The 19,958-nt window shown below is 34.3% G+C and overlaps 1 protein-coding gene across 1 annotated transcript in view; it reads right to left on the reverse strand.

The window, feature by feature from the left end:
- LOC100743380 (leishmanolysin-like peptidase) overlaps positions 1-19,958 on the reverse strand; it is a 211,686-nt gene that overhangs the window by 10,195 nt on the left and 181,533 nt on the right. Inside the window, exons 4-5 of the mRNA XM_003489547.4 lie at positions 11,806-11,836; positions 4,150-4,232 (exon numbers count right to left, since the gene is read on the reverse strand). Coding sequence (XP_003489595.1) covers positions 4,150-4,232; positions 11,806-11,836 — 114 coding nt within the window. The remainder of the gene's footprint in view (positions 1-4,149; positions 4,233-11,805; positions 11,837-19,958) is intronic.

Here is a 19,958-nt window from a genome sequence, read left to right on the forward strand (position 1 = left end):
AAGCAGTTTGAAAGCATTACTCAAGCATACTTACTCAAACCAGGTAATGCCGAGAGTGCGGATTTGTTGCAGTGACACACTTTCTGCATTACCGTAAGCTCGTCTCATACCAAATCTATTTCTTCGACTAATCTAAAAATCGTATATAGCATTTCCATCGATTGGTAAGTTGAAACTAGATTTATTTATCAGGTACGAAATTTATTTCGGACATTTTGCTCGTTTGCGTCCTTTATACGAATATCGAATTCACGAAATTGCCCGAAAATTCCTATCATGTTCAGAAGCTTAATACAAAATTAACCTGGATTTCGAGGCTTGTTTCGAAGAATGTTTTATTCAAAACACAACTTTGGGGATTCGAAGTTAGCTGATCAAAGATGCTGCGTGTGTTGTTGCTTACACACTGTAATAATATTATGGGGGTTCGGAGTTTCCTCCATATCAAAGTTCCTTATACATGTTGAAACTAGAAAAACGACAGAAAAATGGATTCGTTCCACTGATCGACCGCAAATAATTTCCATTATATTATATTAAGTTGTCCGGAAAGTATTTTTCTTTTACAGACACGTCTTTTGCAACAACGCATCTTTATACAAACATCAAACCTAATCTGTTGAACATTGTGATCTTTAGTTTGATAGAACAAACTGGATCATAAGTAATTCGATAAAATAATATAAAACGGAAAATGTTGTGCATCAATTATTTCCTTATAAAATGAAAGAAACTTTTCGGACAACCTAATACTTATAGATGAATCGCTAATTTTCCGAAATAGTAAAGTATCCAAAATAGAGTGAGCAAAGTGTCGATAAAAAGATAAATCTGAATAAAAATCTGCTTGTAAATGATCATGTCGTGAATGATAAATGTTTGAGATTCGCTATATGTTCTCTTAATCACACACTGTAATATTCGCGCATATCAATGATCAACGTTCTGACCAACTAAATTCTTCGAACAAGGTGTTATCGAAGCGAGTTAACGTTGAATATGTATAACAGAATATTAATTTCCACCGAAGCTTAGAGGATATTAGCTTACCAGGCGCGTCAAAGTGAATTTCTCCCGCGTTCGACAAGAATAACAGATTCATGGTCGAGAGCAGAGGGTAAAAATGTTGTAGGAAGAAGTTGTTTCGATAGTGAATATCGCGCAGGTACTCATGGGAGTCTTTTCAGCGAAGTATTATAGCCAGGGGATATTTATGAATCGAAGGAAGAAGATCTGAGAAAATCCTGCGAGAGACGCTACGCTATCCCGTTCAACTATTCCATCCAGTTTTCGTAATCCCTATTGGATCTGGCCGAGACGATAAAAGAAAACCGTATGGCAGAAACGAAACCACGCCATAAACCGACCAGTTCATTTTCTTACTTCTTCGAATGTTTTTGCTGATGCCATTCGAAAATCATAGCTACTTTCGCCTGTTATTAATGTTGCTCTGTCCTTCTTCTTTTATATTTTGGAGAAATTTGAGAAATTTGAAAAGTTGACAAATTTCAATTGGCGCGAAATCGACAGGGCTTTTTGCGGAAAGCTGATTCGACGGTCGAAAAAAAGAATCTCATAGGTTTGTAAAAGCTACGAAAAATAGAAAAGTGCATCAAAAGAGAAAGGTAGCGCGGGAATGGCGGCCAAGAGATAGAGAATAAACGAGGGAAACGATCCGATTAAAAGTTTGAACAGGTACTGGTGGCGGTAAAGTGGCGCTTGCGTGCATTTTCTCCTAATGGATTTTAGAGTACCTAAACGAACGAATGAACCGTAACTTCGTGAATTTTTACTACAATCGACCAATTTTAATCATTAGCGATACAATTCTTATTTTCATGTATACGTATTTATAGCTCTGATGTCGCGTCAACGTTTTGTAAATTATTCGTTTCTCATTGCACAGCGACTTTCCTTACTTAGGGGTAGGTTACATTATGGCGTTGATCATAATTTATTAGAACTTATGTCATGATAATAATAATGTTAATAACGCGTTTACACGTTAAATCTTATTTTATGAAATTTAATTTTTCCTTTGTTTTTGATTTATATTATTTATATTATTTAAGAAGTTATTTCACAAAAGAAAAGAAATTATTTAAATATAGGTATTATTCCATTGACTAGCATCCATTCATAAGTTCCTAAAATTGAATTGATTAAAATAAATTTATATAATCTATGTTTTACTTTGTTTATGCAGTTAACGGACACATCTGATCTCATTTACAATATTGATGAAGATTAATAATAGAAGCCAACTTGGGTGTCAGTAACTAATGTTACACTGCTCGTTGCGAAGCTTCAGATCAATATTGTACACCACATGTCCGTCTTCCTTCGAAGACAAATGACGTTCCTTGATAACAGCGCATATACCGCAACTGACAGTAATTAATGCCAAATACTGACATATCATTTCTTTCGACGCTAGTAGTGGCGTGGCTTTAGTCTATTCGGTATTAAATGCCGAAGTTTAAATAATTGAAAATCTTGAATCCTGGTTCTTCTAAAGAACATAATAGACAAAATGATGTATTCTTGTTTGGTAAAAGAGTCGTAGGATAATTGTATAAATTATTATACGTGCACCATAAATGATTGAATCCCTTACTTCTCTAAAGAATAATATCCTCGTTTTAAAATAAAAAATTCCCATTTTATGAAACAACTTTGCTTTGATAAACATTCATACGTATATTTCTTACGCTTGGATGCCATCTGAAGATACAAATTTAATAAAAATTGCAAAGAAACAAAGAACACAAGTTCTTCGTTACGAATTCAATTTTCATTCATTGTGTCTTCGTACAGATCTTAGATTGGACCTGTCTATGCCTTTTCTTCTGCGTATCGACGGGGCAAAGTCCCAATATTAAAAAAGCGAGCAGAGTTTGCGAAAATAAGAAACGCTTTCTTCCTGTCTAGTGTGTGTTCCGCGCGTGCTTGTTGAATAATGTAACGAATTCTTTTCCGCACCGTGGAAACCCATCCTTGCCACCCCGCCTATTCACCTGGTTCGCTTTTTAGATCCACGTCTTTTCGCGTCCGGTCGAAGCCCAACCGAAACGTCAAAAGTCATTGGAAATCCCGGAGGTCTCGTGCAAAATTGATTTGTCGCATGGATTTCGTTATCTGCGACTTGCTAGCACCTTGGATTTTGTGGAAGTTTGAGAAAAATGCATAAGTGAGGCTATGCTTAGCTTGCTGCGCTGTCGCATTCCCAAAGAACAGGGAGGGAAGAAGAAAGAGGGAAAGAAAGGCATAAAATGAATATTTTGCAGTTGGAAATACAATATATCGAGGTTGTTACAAGAGTTCTGTTATTTCTTCATTATCGATTCTCGATAATGTATCGTTTGTCGTCTGTCAAAACGTCATCTGTCTATCATTTTATAGAATTGTCTGTATTAATACCGTATTTCCTTCGATTGAAAATATCAAATTATCGCGACAACTTTGCAGTTACGTTAATAACATCGTAATGATTGATTGATCTTCGCTTTTCAAGGCTAAGCTTTAAAAAAAAAAGAGAGAAAAAAACATGCTTCAGGATTACTACGAGTGTTCGAGAAGTGTGTATTAAACGGCTGTGATAAATACTCGGAACGTTTACGGTAATAATGCAAGTACGTCCGCGATTAGGGCAATAAATCAGGTAACCCGTTACGCAAATACGTATAATGCATATTCACAGTTTTACCTTAGCATTTTGGTTGCTATGCAAATAAACGTGCTACCGACAGTTGTGTATGGATATGCGTACAGAATGATTTATGCAAGTTCTTGAACTGATTACGTTATTTGGAATACTAATGATCGTGTTAAAAACGGTAGTAATTCCATTGCCATTGGATTAACGATGCGTTTGCAACATGTACATTCGCGTTTGCGAAAGATCGCGAATCCATTGGCACTGAGCATCGATTCGTTACCTTCTAAATTATAGTAATTGGAGTAGACTGCTTCTAGAATTATTGATTTTATTTAATTTGATTAATTATCCAAAATTATTCGCCTACATTTATGTTTCAATCGGAATAAATATACATTTTTTCACTTTATATGACAATCGACAGTTTATGCAATGTATTTAATAACGTTAGACAAACGTACATGCATTATTCAAACGTGAAAATAAAATACCTGCTCAATCTAATAGTGCTCTTTGTCTCACGGACCATGAGTGCTCGTTCCCAAAAGTGTACGGCTTCCGGTAAGATAGTATTCTGAAATAAATCGAAAGATATAGTTTAGGTACCACGTAATTTTTCCTTCCACTGTATCAACTTCATAACTGGACTGCAGATTTCTGTGCATTTATAGGAAATTTGAAAGTACAAAACTGCACAAAATACATATAACATAAAAAGAAAGAAGAACGTACAAAACATCCAAACTACAGAACTTTTTACAATACTTGGTAGGTAAAAGAATTTTCTACCGAGACTCCACTTTCCCAATTATATCTCCGAAAATATGAATTTGCATAAAAATCTACAGTCTGTTCGTAATACTTATATTTCTAAAATCGTGTTAAATCAAATGTATTTATAATACGGGTATTTAATATATGTTATTTTTTACAAAATCTTGAAAGAGTTGTTCTTGAAAGAGCTTTGTGTCAATTATTCAAGACAAAAGAAGTCCCAAAAATTACTTTATAAACAGAGCTGTCTATTTCTGTGTTACCATGTTGTAGATCCACCCTAGGTACCTGCTTTTGTATGCTTAATAGCAACATACGCATCATAAACACGGAACACGGTGCACAGGCAGTTAGCGAACACGAGAGTGCCTCTCTTCAGGTCTGACTCTGCCATTGACCTACACCCCTAGCTCGTTAGCCTTCGAGTCTCTTTGGCGGACAGCTTGCTCGTGGGTCCAAAAGGACTATGTTTAAAGGGTCGGAACAGTTACTAATTTGTTGCTCAGATTTTAAATACGGGCTAGAGTTAGAGTTTTAGGACATAGAAGGCTGAATTTTCAAAATAAACATTGATGAGTTGTGTTATACAATTGATGCAATTCCTATAAATATTCATGAAAAATATTTTGAAAAATGAAACGCTATATTCTAACTAATAATAAGGAGGCTGGTATATAAGTTTATCTTTACTATAAGATTTAATAATCGTTCATTTTCGCGCCAAATGCTGGTCCTTCGGCAAATCCAACGTAAGTCGTCTTTCTCTACTTCGAAGCCAATTATGTTCAAATTTTCCTATAGCAGCTTCGATAATCGTTATTCTTAATCTGTTTAAGTACTGGGCTTTTTCGCAGAGAGTAAAAGGAAGAAGGATGGGAACGACAGAGCGCTTCTATTTATTGTAAATAACAAAATAGACAATAACGAAGGAAGCAGATGGCAAAAATGAGATGGACGCCGATCGAACTGCACTGGAAGAGTGCGATGTGTGCCGGCAATTTAGACATACTGCGATCGTTTGAAGAAGGTAACAGTGGCGGTTAATGACGCAGATTCTGGACAAATAACAGAAACGATAGCAGCTACGAACCTTTAAGTAGGTTGAAACTCTTGCAACCTGTTTTTCTATGTTACGACCAATTTTCTTTGAAGAGGCATCTTTATTGAAAAAATATTTCATAGTGCTGCAGTCACGATTGAAACGGTCTGCCACGCTACTGTTATAAAAATACGTAGCCTTATTTTAAGAAAATAATTTTGAGAACACGAAATTGAGACAAATTTTTGCTTATCATAATTTTTCTTCTCTTATTTATACAGGGTGGTCAGTAATTGGTGGTACAAGCGGAAAGGGGATGGTGATACTACGCGAAAAAAGAAGTCGAAAATATAGAATAAAAATGTTCTTTTTTTAATTTATTTTTTTTAAATTTTTCCATCGAGACAACGATCTACAGTGAGGTCCGTTATAATGAGACGTGATAAAGTGCACGCGTACCGAGCGAAAATTCAAAGTCGATTTTCTCGAAAACAAAGCCTCGAACGAAAAATTTTTATTCTATATTTTCACCCCTTTCTGCTTGTACCAACCACCCTGTATACGTATTAAATTAGATGAAATAATTGGTAGTTAACTTAAACTCTATCAGCGATATTAATAAGAATAAAATAATAATGCTTATATTATTTTACTGCAATAATATCTAGATGTAATACTGTCATTAGGAGAAGTCTCGTTCATAGTAGTTTTCCTAAGGACATGCGTACTTTTTATGAGGTGATTTATTCATCCAAATGATAGCACGCAAAGAGACACGATATAACAATAAGAAGAACAGGATATATTACTCGATTTGTAGCGACAAAGCTTAGATACTGTTCGTCCAGTAAATCTACAGCCACTTCATAAGACAATTATATGAGAAATATGAATATGGATGTGTAGAAATTAATGATGAGTTAATAAAGAAATGTAAATTAACATTTAAACTAAGACTTTCGAGCGGTGCTGTATATCTTATAAAAAATCAGCAAGTATCCAAATACATTGAAACGTTCATTTACATTATCGTTTCAAACATTTTACGACATTTTGAATAGATAATTACACTAAAACATACACGTTACACTTAAAAGGCAATGAATGCTAGCAATCGATAAAATGAATACGTTGTATAAATCTGTGTGATCCGTAAGGCAACATTTCCTTTTGTTTTGGCGAAGCGTGGGTGAGAATCCGAGAGGAAGAAACGGCTGATATTACTTCCGACTGCTTTAAACAAACGATCGTCGGATGGTTGTATTGAGCGTAGAAGTAGTAGAAGTCTGTTGGGAGCTACGCTCGGGCGAACGTGCGTCATTAATATCGGCCTAATGGCAAGCGCCTGATAATTAAAACCGGAGCCGAACAAATGGGGCCTCGAACACCATGGACGTGCAAACGTTTAATTTCATCGTCTTTAATTATTTTTCACCGATTGCATTCTAGACGGCGCTCCTCGTTAACAGCTTCACCGATCCAAGTTACGCTTTTCTCCCGTCCATCAAATAACAGCCAAGAGTTTATCGATGTTATAACGAATCATGGAGAAAGCTTATATTACGATTAAACTAAGTGACTTGTTATAAACGAAGCGTCCTTGTAATAGAAGTTTCCGAATTTCTATTTCATTAAATTTTACATTGGCCGATCTGTAATTAAAGTAACTACTAAACAATTACCTCGTAATATTTTAATCAAATATGGGAAAGGAAATATTATTTTAGAAAGATTAGGATCTTTTAATTAAATAGATATATTTTTCCTTCAACGTTGGATATTTTGGAAGTATGATAAATATCTTTGGTTTATACAAATTAGTTATAATACATATTTTTGCACATTTTCGAACATAACGATTGACCAGAACAAGAATAACTTTTAATTCCAGTACAGAAAAGTAAACGATTGTTGAACAAATTTCGAATAAAAGTTTACAAAAATTGTTGAATAAAAATTAAATTGCTGAATATATCATTGTTACGAATTAGCCGCACAAAGACCAAATGAAATAGCCGATTGTATGGGAGGAAAGGAAGATAAAAAGAGAAAACAATTATTTGTCGGATATGAGCGTTGGCGTTCTTGTGAAATATGCAGAGGCATAAATATTTTATAACGTGTACGCAACGAACTGCCTATATTTTTAAAAAACATTTTAGATGTTCAAACTGGGGGCATATGGAAAATCAACAGAAAGCTATGAATATGCGCGGAAGGGAGACAAATACACGATGTGAAAAAATGCACATGGCAACGATGATGTGGCCATTGTTACAGAAGCATTGTACGCTTGTTCTGAAAGTTATTTCTCAACTCGTCCTGGTTCATTCGTGGTTCTGCATTTTGCAGCCGTACTAATGTATAAAAATGCTACACTGGAAGTAAGTACGTACATAAATATGCTTCTAATTTTTATATCGTGTTCAATGTGCGAAAAGGTATTATCGTAATAATATCGAAACCAATCAACAGAGTAACTGTCTTAAGTTCAAGCAAATTAATTGTTTCCTCGGCAGGTAAGCGATGCAGCGAATCCAATTTTTCTTACGTGCTGGCATGAATCTCGGCGCGCATTGTCCATTACGTCGACCCTTTATCCTCGTTAGTTTCGTTTCGCTCTGTCTCTTTTCTTTCGACGTAGCTCGCCCCTTCAGTCAAGATACAACTTTCGTTCCTGTGCGTTTGCCTTCTATAGACGCATGTGCCATGTACTTCTTTATCACTACACAGGAGAGGCGGTATTCCCCTTTATCACAATATTGCGTAACTCTTGCGGCCTTATCAGCATCCTAGGAGTACGTTCTTGTTCCGTTTTCTGCTGGTGCGAGGAATTTTCCCTATATCACATATCAAGCTAGTGCCTTTTATCAATGTGTGTACTATAGTACGGCATTATTGCTATTATACTCGCATCTTTCATAAGTCAGAGAACACTTGTTAATTTTAAACAGAAATTTTAATAAAATGGGAATGTAATACAGTCTTCAAAATATGTATATTATAAAATTGTTTTCCTGCAATACACGCGGTTAATAAGTGTTAATTTATTCTCTAGTTGTAACATTCATCTACGCTTGCCCTACATATATTAACAATTAGTGATTTATGAATGGTACTGTAGGTTTTCTATTTACCGATACTTGAAATTTACTTGAGATTTAATATATAAATTGCTTTAATTTGTTCACTTGTTTTACATGTACTTCAGCAAATATTAACGTATTAACGTTCAGCAAGTATTAACGTTTGATATTTATTGTTAGACTGTGCAAATTTGTACAAAATTCATATATTTACTAATAGCGGAGAGAAGGTTGAATAAAAAAAGTGTCTCATCTCTTTCAGATTTGCATTTTACATCGTAGCTTTCCATAAAGACGAAGAGCTAAAATATTCATGAATACGTTAAATGATTAAACCAAAATATATAAATAATTCGCAACCTGCCATCTCAGAGACCAGTCATCAGTTGCGAAACCATTAACACTGAATGGTAATAAAACAATACAATTAATGCTTTTTTTCTTTTACAAAAAAAAAAAATTATTTAGGGATTGAAAGTTGCGATCGTGGAAAATAGACCAGGCAAGAAGAAAGGAATTAGTCTTGCTTTATCGAATCCCGTACAGTCAGTTAGATGTCAGTATTAAATGCAAATTCGAAGTCTTATTTAAATTTTAGATGCAATTAGATTCATTTACTCTCACGGGTGGCAATTATTCGACTTATAGAGCAAGGCAGAGCTAGAACCGGTATCGCGGTGAAAATTTTCTGAATAAATCAACCGCGGGTGGTGATGTACGAATCCTGGCCGACCTGGCGAACACTGTTTCTACTTTGAACGCCACCATTTACGGTTTCCCCTCTTTGCTTCTGCTCCTACCCGTACCAACATCCGCCATCCCTTCCAACATTGCGATTTACGATCTCGATAACTAGCATTTTATTCATGGAACCAACTGGCTTTTTTCTCTCCTCCTACCAGTGACTAAGTAGCGAACAATTCGGCAGAGGATAACCCGTGGCCGAAGATTCATCGAGCCGATCTATTGTAGCAGAATCACGTAAAGGTGGTTCCGTGGGATGATGTACTAAAATATTAGTAGTCCTTCATTTAAATACTCGTTTAACGGGCTTCCAAGCTTATGCAAATGCACTTCTATTTGTATACTTTCGTGCGTTAGGTTGATACATGGAACGTTGCTTTTTCCTTTAAATGGAACCTTAATAGCACATAGTTTCTTCATAATGTGATCAAAAGAATTTCCAAATGATTCAATGCGATTTTCCAATGATCTAGTATCATTATTCTCATTTGTAAGAATTTATAGGAGATTAATTGTTCAAATTAAAAAGTTTTTGCGATGAAATCGTTATAGAGAACTTTTAAACGATTTATGCAGTAAAAAATTATTCATGTGGAAACGAGGATTACAAATTTATGCTTTCAGCAGTTTCCACGATACTTTTCTCGATATGAGAAAATTGAGGAGTATTCTAATTATTTATGATGGTCAATAGCGATTTAGAAAATAAACGTTGATAAATGCCTTATGTGATGATATTTAACATATGGAATTTATAATGCGAAATAACGTGTTTATTTAATTACTATGTCTGTTTGCTTGAATTTCTCTCAGAACGTACTATTAAAAAGTTAACTCGTGACGTTTCTTATTTTTATGAATTATGTGGAACGACAGCTAGTTAAAGTTAATGGATAACTATGTAATTCGCAGAAGAGAAGCTGTATAGCTTCATTTAACGTCTATAAATTATTGTGATAAATATTAACAAGTACACAAGTACGTAAGTAGGCATTACGTTACATATATCAAAGCTTATTAAGCGGTTACAGATTCTAACTTAGTGTCAGTGGTTGAAGCATTCTGATACGACTGCGGTTTAATGAGGGGGCAGACCTCAAAGGAAACGTAATTACTGCCGCGTGCTCATGCAGTTTGTACAGTCTCGCGAGTAAAGAAGACCGCGCAGTAAGTACATGCTTATGAAAATTGTCGCGACTAATATTTCGTAATAAATTCACTATTTTGTAAATATCTCTGCATCTAGAAACTAAATTAAAACAGAAACTAAATTAAAAACTTCTTACTCTACTTATATTATGCATCTTTGGTAACCTTTCATGAGCACATTTTGAAAAATATATTATTAAAATTTGCAAAATGTGCTTTAAAGAAATACATCGCGATATTTTCCCTGATCACAGGCGTTATTATTGTATGAAAAATATTACAGTTCAATGTAAAAGAAATATACTGTTGATAAGAGTGGCACATCTAAAATAATTAACCATTTTGAAACGCTCGTAAAGATTAATCTCAAAAGTGAACCATCTCCTAGAAGCAAAATGTTGTTATTTCATCATAAATTAAATTTTTAAAGTGCTACTAATTATTTCTAACTATTTTTCATTCTATTCTTTATTAACATAAAATCAAAAGAGCGATGTCTAGTAATAAAAATGATAAAATCAAAGATAAAAATAGTGTAGTTATAATTGCAATAACATATAAAATGCAATAAAATGAAATAATCTTGGCAATAATGTTTCCAATACTTAATAAGATATTATGAACATAATTGAGAGTCGGCCACAAGAAATTGACGCGAATTTGAATCTGCATTAGAAGCTATCACAAACATAGTGAACAGTTCCAATATGCCCTTTTGCCATGTTTGACGATCGATCGTAGTCGTTCACTGGAAGAGGTTTACCAGAGAACGGAGCAATCGGTTTTCAGGGGCTGCACCCTGGCTCGATTTGCGAGATTATCATACGGCCGACTATTATGCGGAGTAAACGATGGGCCCGCGTGTTCGAAGCTTGCCTGGTGTTCTGATTGAAATGCGCCCGGTAATTTCCGGTTATTTGGCGCATACAGTTATGCCCGCGACGTGGTACACTAGACCGCCTAGATGCCGCGGCGGTAACGTTTGATACGACATAGAACGCGTCCATTTACCACGCTCCATTTCTACCCCATATGTGGCATATCAACATATATCAGGAAACAGAGAAAACCTGTCACAATTATATGTTGCCAATGGCTGGCGAAAATATTCGAACATTTATCACGTGATTTTTCTTGTGAATATATTACAATATATGCATTGTATGAATGTTTTCGAAACTTCGTTAACATCTATGAAAAACGCTGGACGAATGAAAAAATGAGAAAAATCGGTCACAATGGATTAAAAACGCAGCAACATAAAATTAAACAAGATATCTTGCGATAAATTTTCTAATGCTTGATATATATTAATTTCATTAATTTTTTACCGATATTAACGTTAAGCTACTTACATTTATGAGGTCCAATTTCTCATCATCCAGCCTGCAACAGAAAGACGAGATTTCTATATTAAATATTTTATAAAATGAACAATAATAGTATCAATAGTAAATAATTACATGTATCAGCTGAGTCAGAAATCTATATATAAATGTACGCTATGAAAAATCAATTAGTCATACGTATTCCCGTGAATTTTTTCAAATTAGAATCGTATAGTGTATGATATGTTCACAAAACGAATGGCGTTGAAATCATTCTAGCACGGAACACAAAGAGCTTTTAGTTTTTGAACGCGGGAAAGCATGCATAGTGGTGAAATGCGTTTACATCGAACGTTCAGTCAAGAATATTTGCAAATGGGTCATAAAAACGATTGCGTATATGTTCTGTCCTATGGTAAACTATTGTTCGCTGCTTTTTCATCGCATGTGCATAGGCGACAGAAGAGAAACCTTAAAACTATGCAATAGGTAATATGCCTATGTATAAACACTGTCATTTATAATCATCGAGATCGTCTGGTTGATTTGTCATAGCAATATGCAAATCGTATCAAAATTAATTCATCCGATTCAAAATTAAGAAATAAAAAGACCCCCAAAATAAAGTATTTCTCGCGTAATCAAATTATTATACAATTCGACAATTGCAAACGCCAATTTCATTCGTTTAGTTGAATACTGATTTCTGAAAGACAATTTAATCACTCGATAATACGTGCAATAATTTAGATTATTTAAAGTAATATAATTATAAGAATTTCATACAACATACATATATAACCTAGCTATATTATTCTTATTAAATTTCTAAAACGTAATGCGATGATTACTCAACTGCACCTAAAATGCTTCTACAAGCACGTTGCATGTATAGCTTCACATGCACAAGCAGTCCTTGACCTTCTTTTTTACCAACCAACCAATTCGCTCTCGTACATTTTAAAATTCTACTTTTCCGTATATTAATTCTCTTAATTTTCCCTTTTTTCATTCTCATCTATTTGTTTCCATTTCCTTGGTGTTCTTTCCTTCTTGCATTTCCTTTGTACTTCAGAGTAAATCTCTTCTTCCTCTGTTTACGCATGTGTCTGTTTCTATTCCTTTATGCCTCTCATCATTCTCGGGATAACTCTTTCGAGCTCGTTGAACTTTTTGTTTCACGAGCGCTCTTCTCTTGAGCAAAAGTGGGCATATACCCACGCCATTCTCATTTCACCTAGCCAAGCAATTTGCAGTTTTACTCGGCGGTGATTAAGATGCTTAATCTGTACGGGTACCGTCTACCTTCATCGCACCACTTCTTGCTGTAGTTAACCCCCTATCGACGTACTCAAGGGTGCCGGCGTCTTGGTGAATTAAGTTTTGAAAGTTAAAAAGTGCACCAGTTTAAACACAGTTGCCTCGCTTTCTCCCGCACTTTCCGCTATTTATTTGCCAACTTTTTATTGATTTCGGATACATAGCTACATATAAAGCCGATCGAAAACGAATAGCGCGTTCCTCTTCCTTTATTTTCAATATGTGCCGTGACGATGCAGAAACGTTCTTAAATCTCCACGTTAGTTATACGCTTTAACCCTTTCACTCTCGACATTGCATATAAGTAACGTTCCGCTTTTCAGATTATTAATTAAAGAAATGATAATGGCTTGAAATTTTAGTGGATCGTGCTTCGCTTACAAAACGTTAGAAACTGCGCTTATATTGTTAATAATTAGTGGAAATTAAATTCCCTCGATGTTTCAAACAGAAAGTTAACCGCTATCTATTAATCTTCTTTATCAGAGGAAAAAAACAATTGAGGGAATAAAGATAAACGTGCCATATTAAGCAATGACTATGTCTACGATATGAAAAGATTTGATAATAAGAAAATCAACTGCTTCAAAAAATATCGGATGTTAGAAGGAATATTCGTGAAATACGGTTAAGTAAGTGTCTAAAATTGTAGGAATATCAATTCGAATATTTAATAAAATATATATTTTCATAGTAGCAGTAAAAGCAAGTATTTGCGATTTTAAGGAACACTAAGTAGGGTAGTATAATATATGACATGTCGTGGTTGGCTGTCTCACGCAATACGGTGGTTTGTCACGGATATTATAGATAGCGAAATTCTTTTTAAAATACTCGGGAAATAAATGAATATTTAAAGAATAATTATTTTCATGAAAATAACGCAGGAATATGTTACAAGTTTGTGATTTCTTTGAAGTCAGCTTACTTTAATGTTCCAAAATTAAAACCTTCTTTCGTACATAAATTTTTGTACACTGTTTCCTTTTTTCCTTTCTGACGTGTAACTTTCTTTTAATCTAAATCGTTTCGAGCTGTAACATGTACTAATTAACATTTTCAAATTTTTAATTCAGATTTAATATTCTTCGTCGCTCTCGCAAAAGTTTAAAAGATTTCTGCATTTGCAGTTAAATTGATATACTGTTTTTTAAATTTCATATATGCGTCAGTCAATTTTTGCAACTTCTCTTTTGAAATTTGAAAGCTTTCCTATTACAGCTCCCGAACGAAATTTTTTGCAGCAAGTCATGTCTGAATAGTTTGATATATGCTGGAAGCATGTAACTGACAATGAATGAAATTAGAAATCGATTTTTTAAAGAGCAGCATTTTTTTGCAAGAAATATTATTAATCACGTAACAGTAGAATATTTAGCGAAAGACGGTTTTATTAAAACACGTTATATTATTATTATATTATTTAAACTTGGAATTTATAAGAAACAAAGAATTCATTGAATAATAGAAAATATAATAGTTAGAACGCTTATATTCTAAAGTACCGGTGGCAACAATAATTGGTTAAACTTTATTCCCTCAGGATAAGCAAACTTCGTTGTCACTCGTTTGTTATCCATCTAATGAAAACGGAATTTAAGTTGTACACTCTGGAAATCCGATTAATGTCATTTCAGAGAAAATAAATTTTCTGATCGGAGTCGAACATCAAATCTCTGACTGCCCGATATAATGTCAATACGAATTTCCTATTTGCAACATTTCGTCAATTTATTTTTAAGCAATGATAGTAAGATTCTAATTTATTATATCTATTTCAAGCATAATAGAAATACACAGTGGTTTTATAATTGTGCTTCGTGTAAAACTGTACAACGCATTCTCGACATTAGTTAGACACCAGTTTGTAAAATAAGTAATTATCCACTTATCGCTTGCTTTTTTCTACATATGGTTTACCAAAAGATTGCTGATTGGAACGACTGTAAAAACTTCTCTCCTGAGTCAATAGGAAGATCCTTTTAATTTAATGTATGATGCGGCGTTGTAATGTAAAAGAAGAACAAGAGGAAAGAAGAAGTGGAAGGGAGAATGTATTTTGTCTGGCGGCTCATTAGTAAGGTTGTTCCACTTACAAGGGTCAACTTGAGCGCAACGCGCCAATTTTAACAAAATTTACACATGAAAAACATTGTAGAAAAATTACTGACATGTATTTCTTTGAGGATGAGAAATATAGCTTCCTCTATATATCAAAAACATTTTCCAAAAAAAAATTGTTCAAACAAAGGTCGTGTGCTTTCTACTGATAAGTGTAACTACGCAAAGCAATATTTCCTGTTTCACGAATAGCTAGTTTTATTTAATATCTTTTTCACGATTTTATTTCCAGGTCTGCGTAAATTTGTTAATATAAATTACAAACTAATACGGTAACTACGTATGGGAGTAATAAACGTATTTCAGCGACTAAAATGTGGCGGATCGGTACCTACACTTCTTCCAAAAAAATATTAAAGGAGAACTTTACTCATCATAGTTATGATGTTAAAACAATCGTACGTACTTATCGAGAAGGTTCGATATAAAATTCATTTTTTTCCTGAAATGAATGGCAAGAAAATAACGAGCAGACCGTTAACGTAAATTGATTGCGGGCCTGCAATAGCTGTGATCGATGGCGAGTGAAACGTTTCCTTTGTGGTAGCGTAATAGTAGTACTTCTTCAAAGACCTTTTTACCAAGCTATCTGGCATCGAGTCAGCAAAATCACGAATCTTATTGATACAGCGTCAAATTTATTGGATTTTTCAAATAATACTACCAATCAAATTCTTTTGTGCAAACAAAAAACGTGTAAACCGATAAATGTGATGGGACAGAAATATTGGATACGAGTAAGTAATAAAAAGAACAATGGAATAAGAGAGAAAGAGAGAAGCAAGAGTCTTCATATTATTCAATATATTAAAACTTATTATAACGTCAATCTACTATTAGTAAAATTAATTTGATATCTTTTTCAATAATGACAACATATATGTATATATCTTAATTTGAATAATTACGGAAGCACTAATAACGCAAAACAAAATATTAGAAATTTAAATGCAGAAGATGTAAAGGATGCATTTAATATGCAAGAATATTCCGAAGTATGCTGCTGGTTATAATATTAACACTCTCTACCATTTTTATGAGATCAGTAGATTATGGATTTAAATTTCCAAATGACATAATGATTAAATACAATCTATAGACGTTGCAAAATTTCGTTTTACATTCTTTAACAGCACCGCTATTTGTGAAAGTATTACATCACATTAGCAGATAGTGTTTATACTATGGTTGGCTCTTTTACCCTATGGATCAAAGCTATTCTAATTTTCCACATAGCTGTATACCGCGTATCCCCCCTTAAAAAGGGATGCAAATGAAAGCGTACAGCATCTCCCTTTGGGAAACGGTACGAAGTGAACTAGGTTCACTAGGGAAAGAGAAAGTTACCAAGTAGTAACTATTGAAAAAGCCACGTGCAAGGAAAGTTGTTTTTAAAGAACACGATGAAGCTTGTGCAAGGTAGCACACCCTAGGGCGACGAACCCCATCGTAAAAACACTAGAGCGACAGTTCCGAAACAACAAGGAAGTAAAACTGTTCCAAGCGAAGGTTTCAAGCAATATACTGCACCCTTGTACAAGAATCGCGGTAATATATGTTAAATATAATGTATTAAGTGTTTCAAAGTGTGGATAAACTAGTCAGAGTTTTGATAAATTTACACATGAAATTGGATGAAGAAACCCTTTTCACACGTTGAATTAACTTTTAATGTTGTGCGACCAGTATTTAGCATTAGATGTCGAAATATTATGTAATAGCGAAATATTATGAAAGTAAAGCGGATGGTAAAATCTTGTTCATAAATATTACGATATTTCTGGAAAATTATGCAAACTGGTAGATAATTAACATTGTTGCGTTTCTTTGTCAATTTCATTCGTTCCTATTATTCAAATATTTCTTAAATTTGTGTTGAAGATTTTCTTCTCATATGATTCCTATTCTATAATATTACATAAATTAACAAATGAATTAAGTTTTTTTACAAGTACTATTATAAACACTCTATAAATAACAAAGGCTAGCGAAAGAATGTGTGGAGCAACAACGTTATAATTCAGAGCAACCGGACCTATTCCACCCTTTTTCATCATTTTTTTTTAGTTGGCAAAATTACATATACGGATAAGAACGTTTAAAACTGTACACGCAGTGGTAGCTTAGCCATGAGTTATGGTGTAGGTTGGTATGAGAGCCCTGGACGGTTGTTGGTGGTTAATTATATGGTGGGATTACCTTGGTTGGTGTCGCCGCAAACCAACCTCGATAATTTTCTGCAGAGTTCAAATTTAGGTGTAAAACGAGTAACTGCGAATAGATTTAAGACAATATACATAGATGGGTGATAAGAGTTATCAGTGAAAAGTTTGATAATATGACGTACTAACTCTATATACATATATATCTACGGATCTCTTGTAAAGTTGCCCATCGTGTTCAATGTGCTCCGTCGAAATTACCCTTTACACAAACGTTCACAAAGTTTAATTTGATTTTTGGCATTGAACCGTACCCTAAATATCTGCATAGCTGTATTAAGGGGAATTTCAGATTGTCCCGCAGTCGGCTGGAACGGCAATCATATCGTGCCAATACATACGACCGACTGACTCACGAAATAATACTATTATATCTACCTCTCGAAGTTCGATGCGTCCATATCACGGAACGATGACCGTGCAAATTCTAAATTGGTAGATGCGTACTTCGTTCTGATGGAGACATTCCATCTTCATGAAAAATGTAGACAAGACATTAGACAATAAAATACACTGTGAAAATATACGAGTATACGCTTTAAACTTTAGATTCTTTCAAATCATTTCGACAAATTTCTCCTTTTGATATGCGAGTTTTAAATGAGAACTCCACACGCGTACAAAAATCCGATCGAGAGAGATTAGTCCTGATACTTTAACTTAGTCGTTATATTCTCTATAAAATCATGGAAAATTGTGTATAAAAATCCTGGTCGATGCAGTTCTAACCGGAGAGGCGATTTTAAAGAAATAAGAAAGGTTGAAATAACAAAAATTGAATAGAAAAAATTGAACGAAGTGTAACTATATTTATCGCAGATGTACCAACGGTGTTTCGCAGAAATAAGTAAAAAGAGTGGCATAGGTTAAACTAACTGTAAAGCTAACTTATTCGCGCTGGCTGTTTAATTTTCCATGCTGAAGCGAAAACGTTGAACTTACATAGGTTGTCGCGAGCCACCACATTTCATCGACTGCGCAGAATTACACCCAGAGATTACGTGGAATGTCATTTTGCGTTTCGTATTCGAGAGTAATCTCTGGTTGTCGTGACGTTGCTGTATAACGCGACATTTCGCTCGCAGAGATATCGAGCAAAAGTTTTGGCAGCGGGCATCAAGCAGAACCAAGAGGATAGGGCGCCGATGCCAGCCGAAATACGCCCAAGAGACAACGGTTGCTTGTATAAGTTTAATCCAACGCGCAATATAACCTCCTTGGAGCTCCTTTACTTTTACAACTCCCGCACATCGTCTCTTTACATCTTTCTCTTTTTCGTTTTCGCCTCTACTTTCTCTTCGACTCGCATTTTTCATTATCTTCTTTTCTCCTTCGACTATTTCTCTTTGGTATCTTGTCTTCTACCTCTTATTCTGTCCTTTATCCTTCTCTTCTGTACCTCCTGTGCGACGTAATAAAACGTTCGGGCCTGCTCCTATTCCTTTTTCCTTTGCTAATATCCCATTTTTAATTTAGCTACGAAACGTGGGAGCCTTATTGCGTTTCGTAAAATTGCCCCGAAAAGAAATATTATGTATGCGTTTAAGATAAATATTTTTCGTCAATTTTTTGTTGAAAAAAATATTTGTATGAAATTAGTTGCGTATATAAATCTGGAAATGTAAGGTAGATGATCTTGTGTAAATTTACGATTGTAAAAAGGTAAAAGAGCGTGGTACTCTTGGTGAATTTTCGAGTTTGATTTCATTTCTACCAATTTTTATTTTAATTCTGCTAACGAATATCTATATTAATGGACTGTTGAATTAACAAATGATTAAAACGGAGGAATGCTTTCTCTTCGTGGTTTACAGCCTTGATATTATATACACACGCAGCGAGTATTCATTAAGATATAATGTATTATGCATTAGTAGCGTACGTTAGCATTATGTTTCCTTACAGCTGGCTAGAACGTTTTCAACCGTGTTTAATATTTTGCTTGTTAAAATGCTAAATTATTTAGGAAGTGCGCAGGAAAATTTAAGAAAAATTCAAATGCAACGCTGCCATGTGCATTGTATATATGATATTTTATGTAAATACTTCTACGCGTATGATACTGTATCCACCGTTTCTTTCTCAGACTTTTTAGTAGCTTCATATCATATGTATTTGGTTTCCTAGAAAATGTTTATCTTTTACCAAAAAATCTTTTCAAGTAATATTTTTAGATGTCTGACGTATTCGGTATCTTACCATTAGAAAAACTTTCGCACACAAATAAGTGACAATTACATTATATTATATTAGTTTGGTGATAAAAATTCCAAATGGATGTTGATCGATACACGAAGACTATTGATATATAATGCATTGGCCGATAAAACACCCATCTACAATAATATATTATGGATATTTGAAACACAGACATCTATAATATAATTATATTAGTATTTTACTTCAGCAACTCAGAAATTACATACTTTAAACGAACAATTTTCCTACAAGACAGACACTGATGCACTGTCAAACAATTCAGTACAGAATGAGATAAAATTCTTTATAATTCGAATG

The sequence above is a fragment of the Bombus impatiens genome, unplaced genomic scaffold, assembly GCF_000188095.3.
Source record: "Bombus impatiens unplaced genomic scaffold, BIMP_2.2 scf_0344, whole genome shotgun sequence".
NCBI lineage: Eukaryota > Metazoa > Arthropoda > Insecta > Hymenoptera > Apidae > Bombus > Bombus impatiens.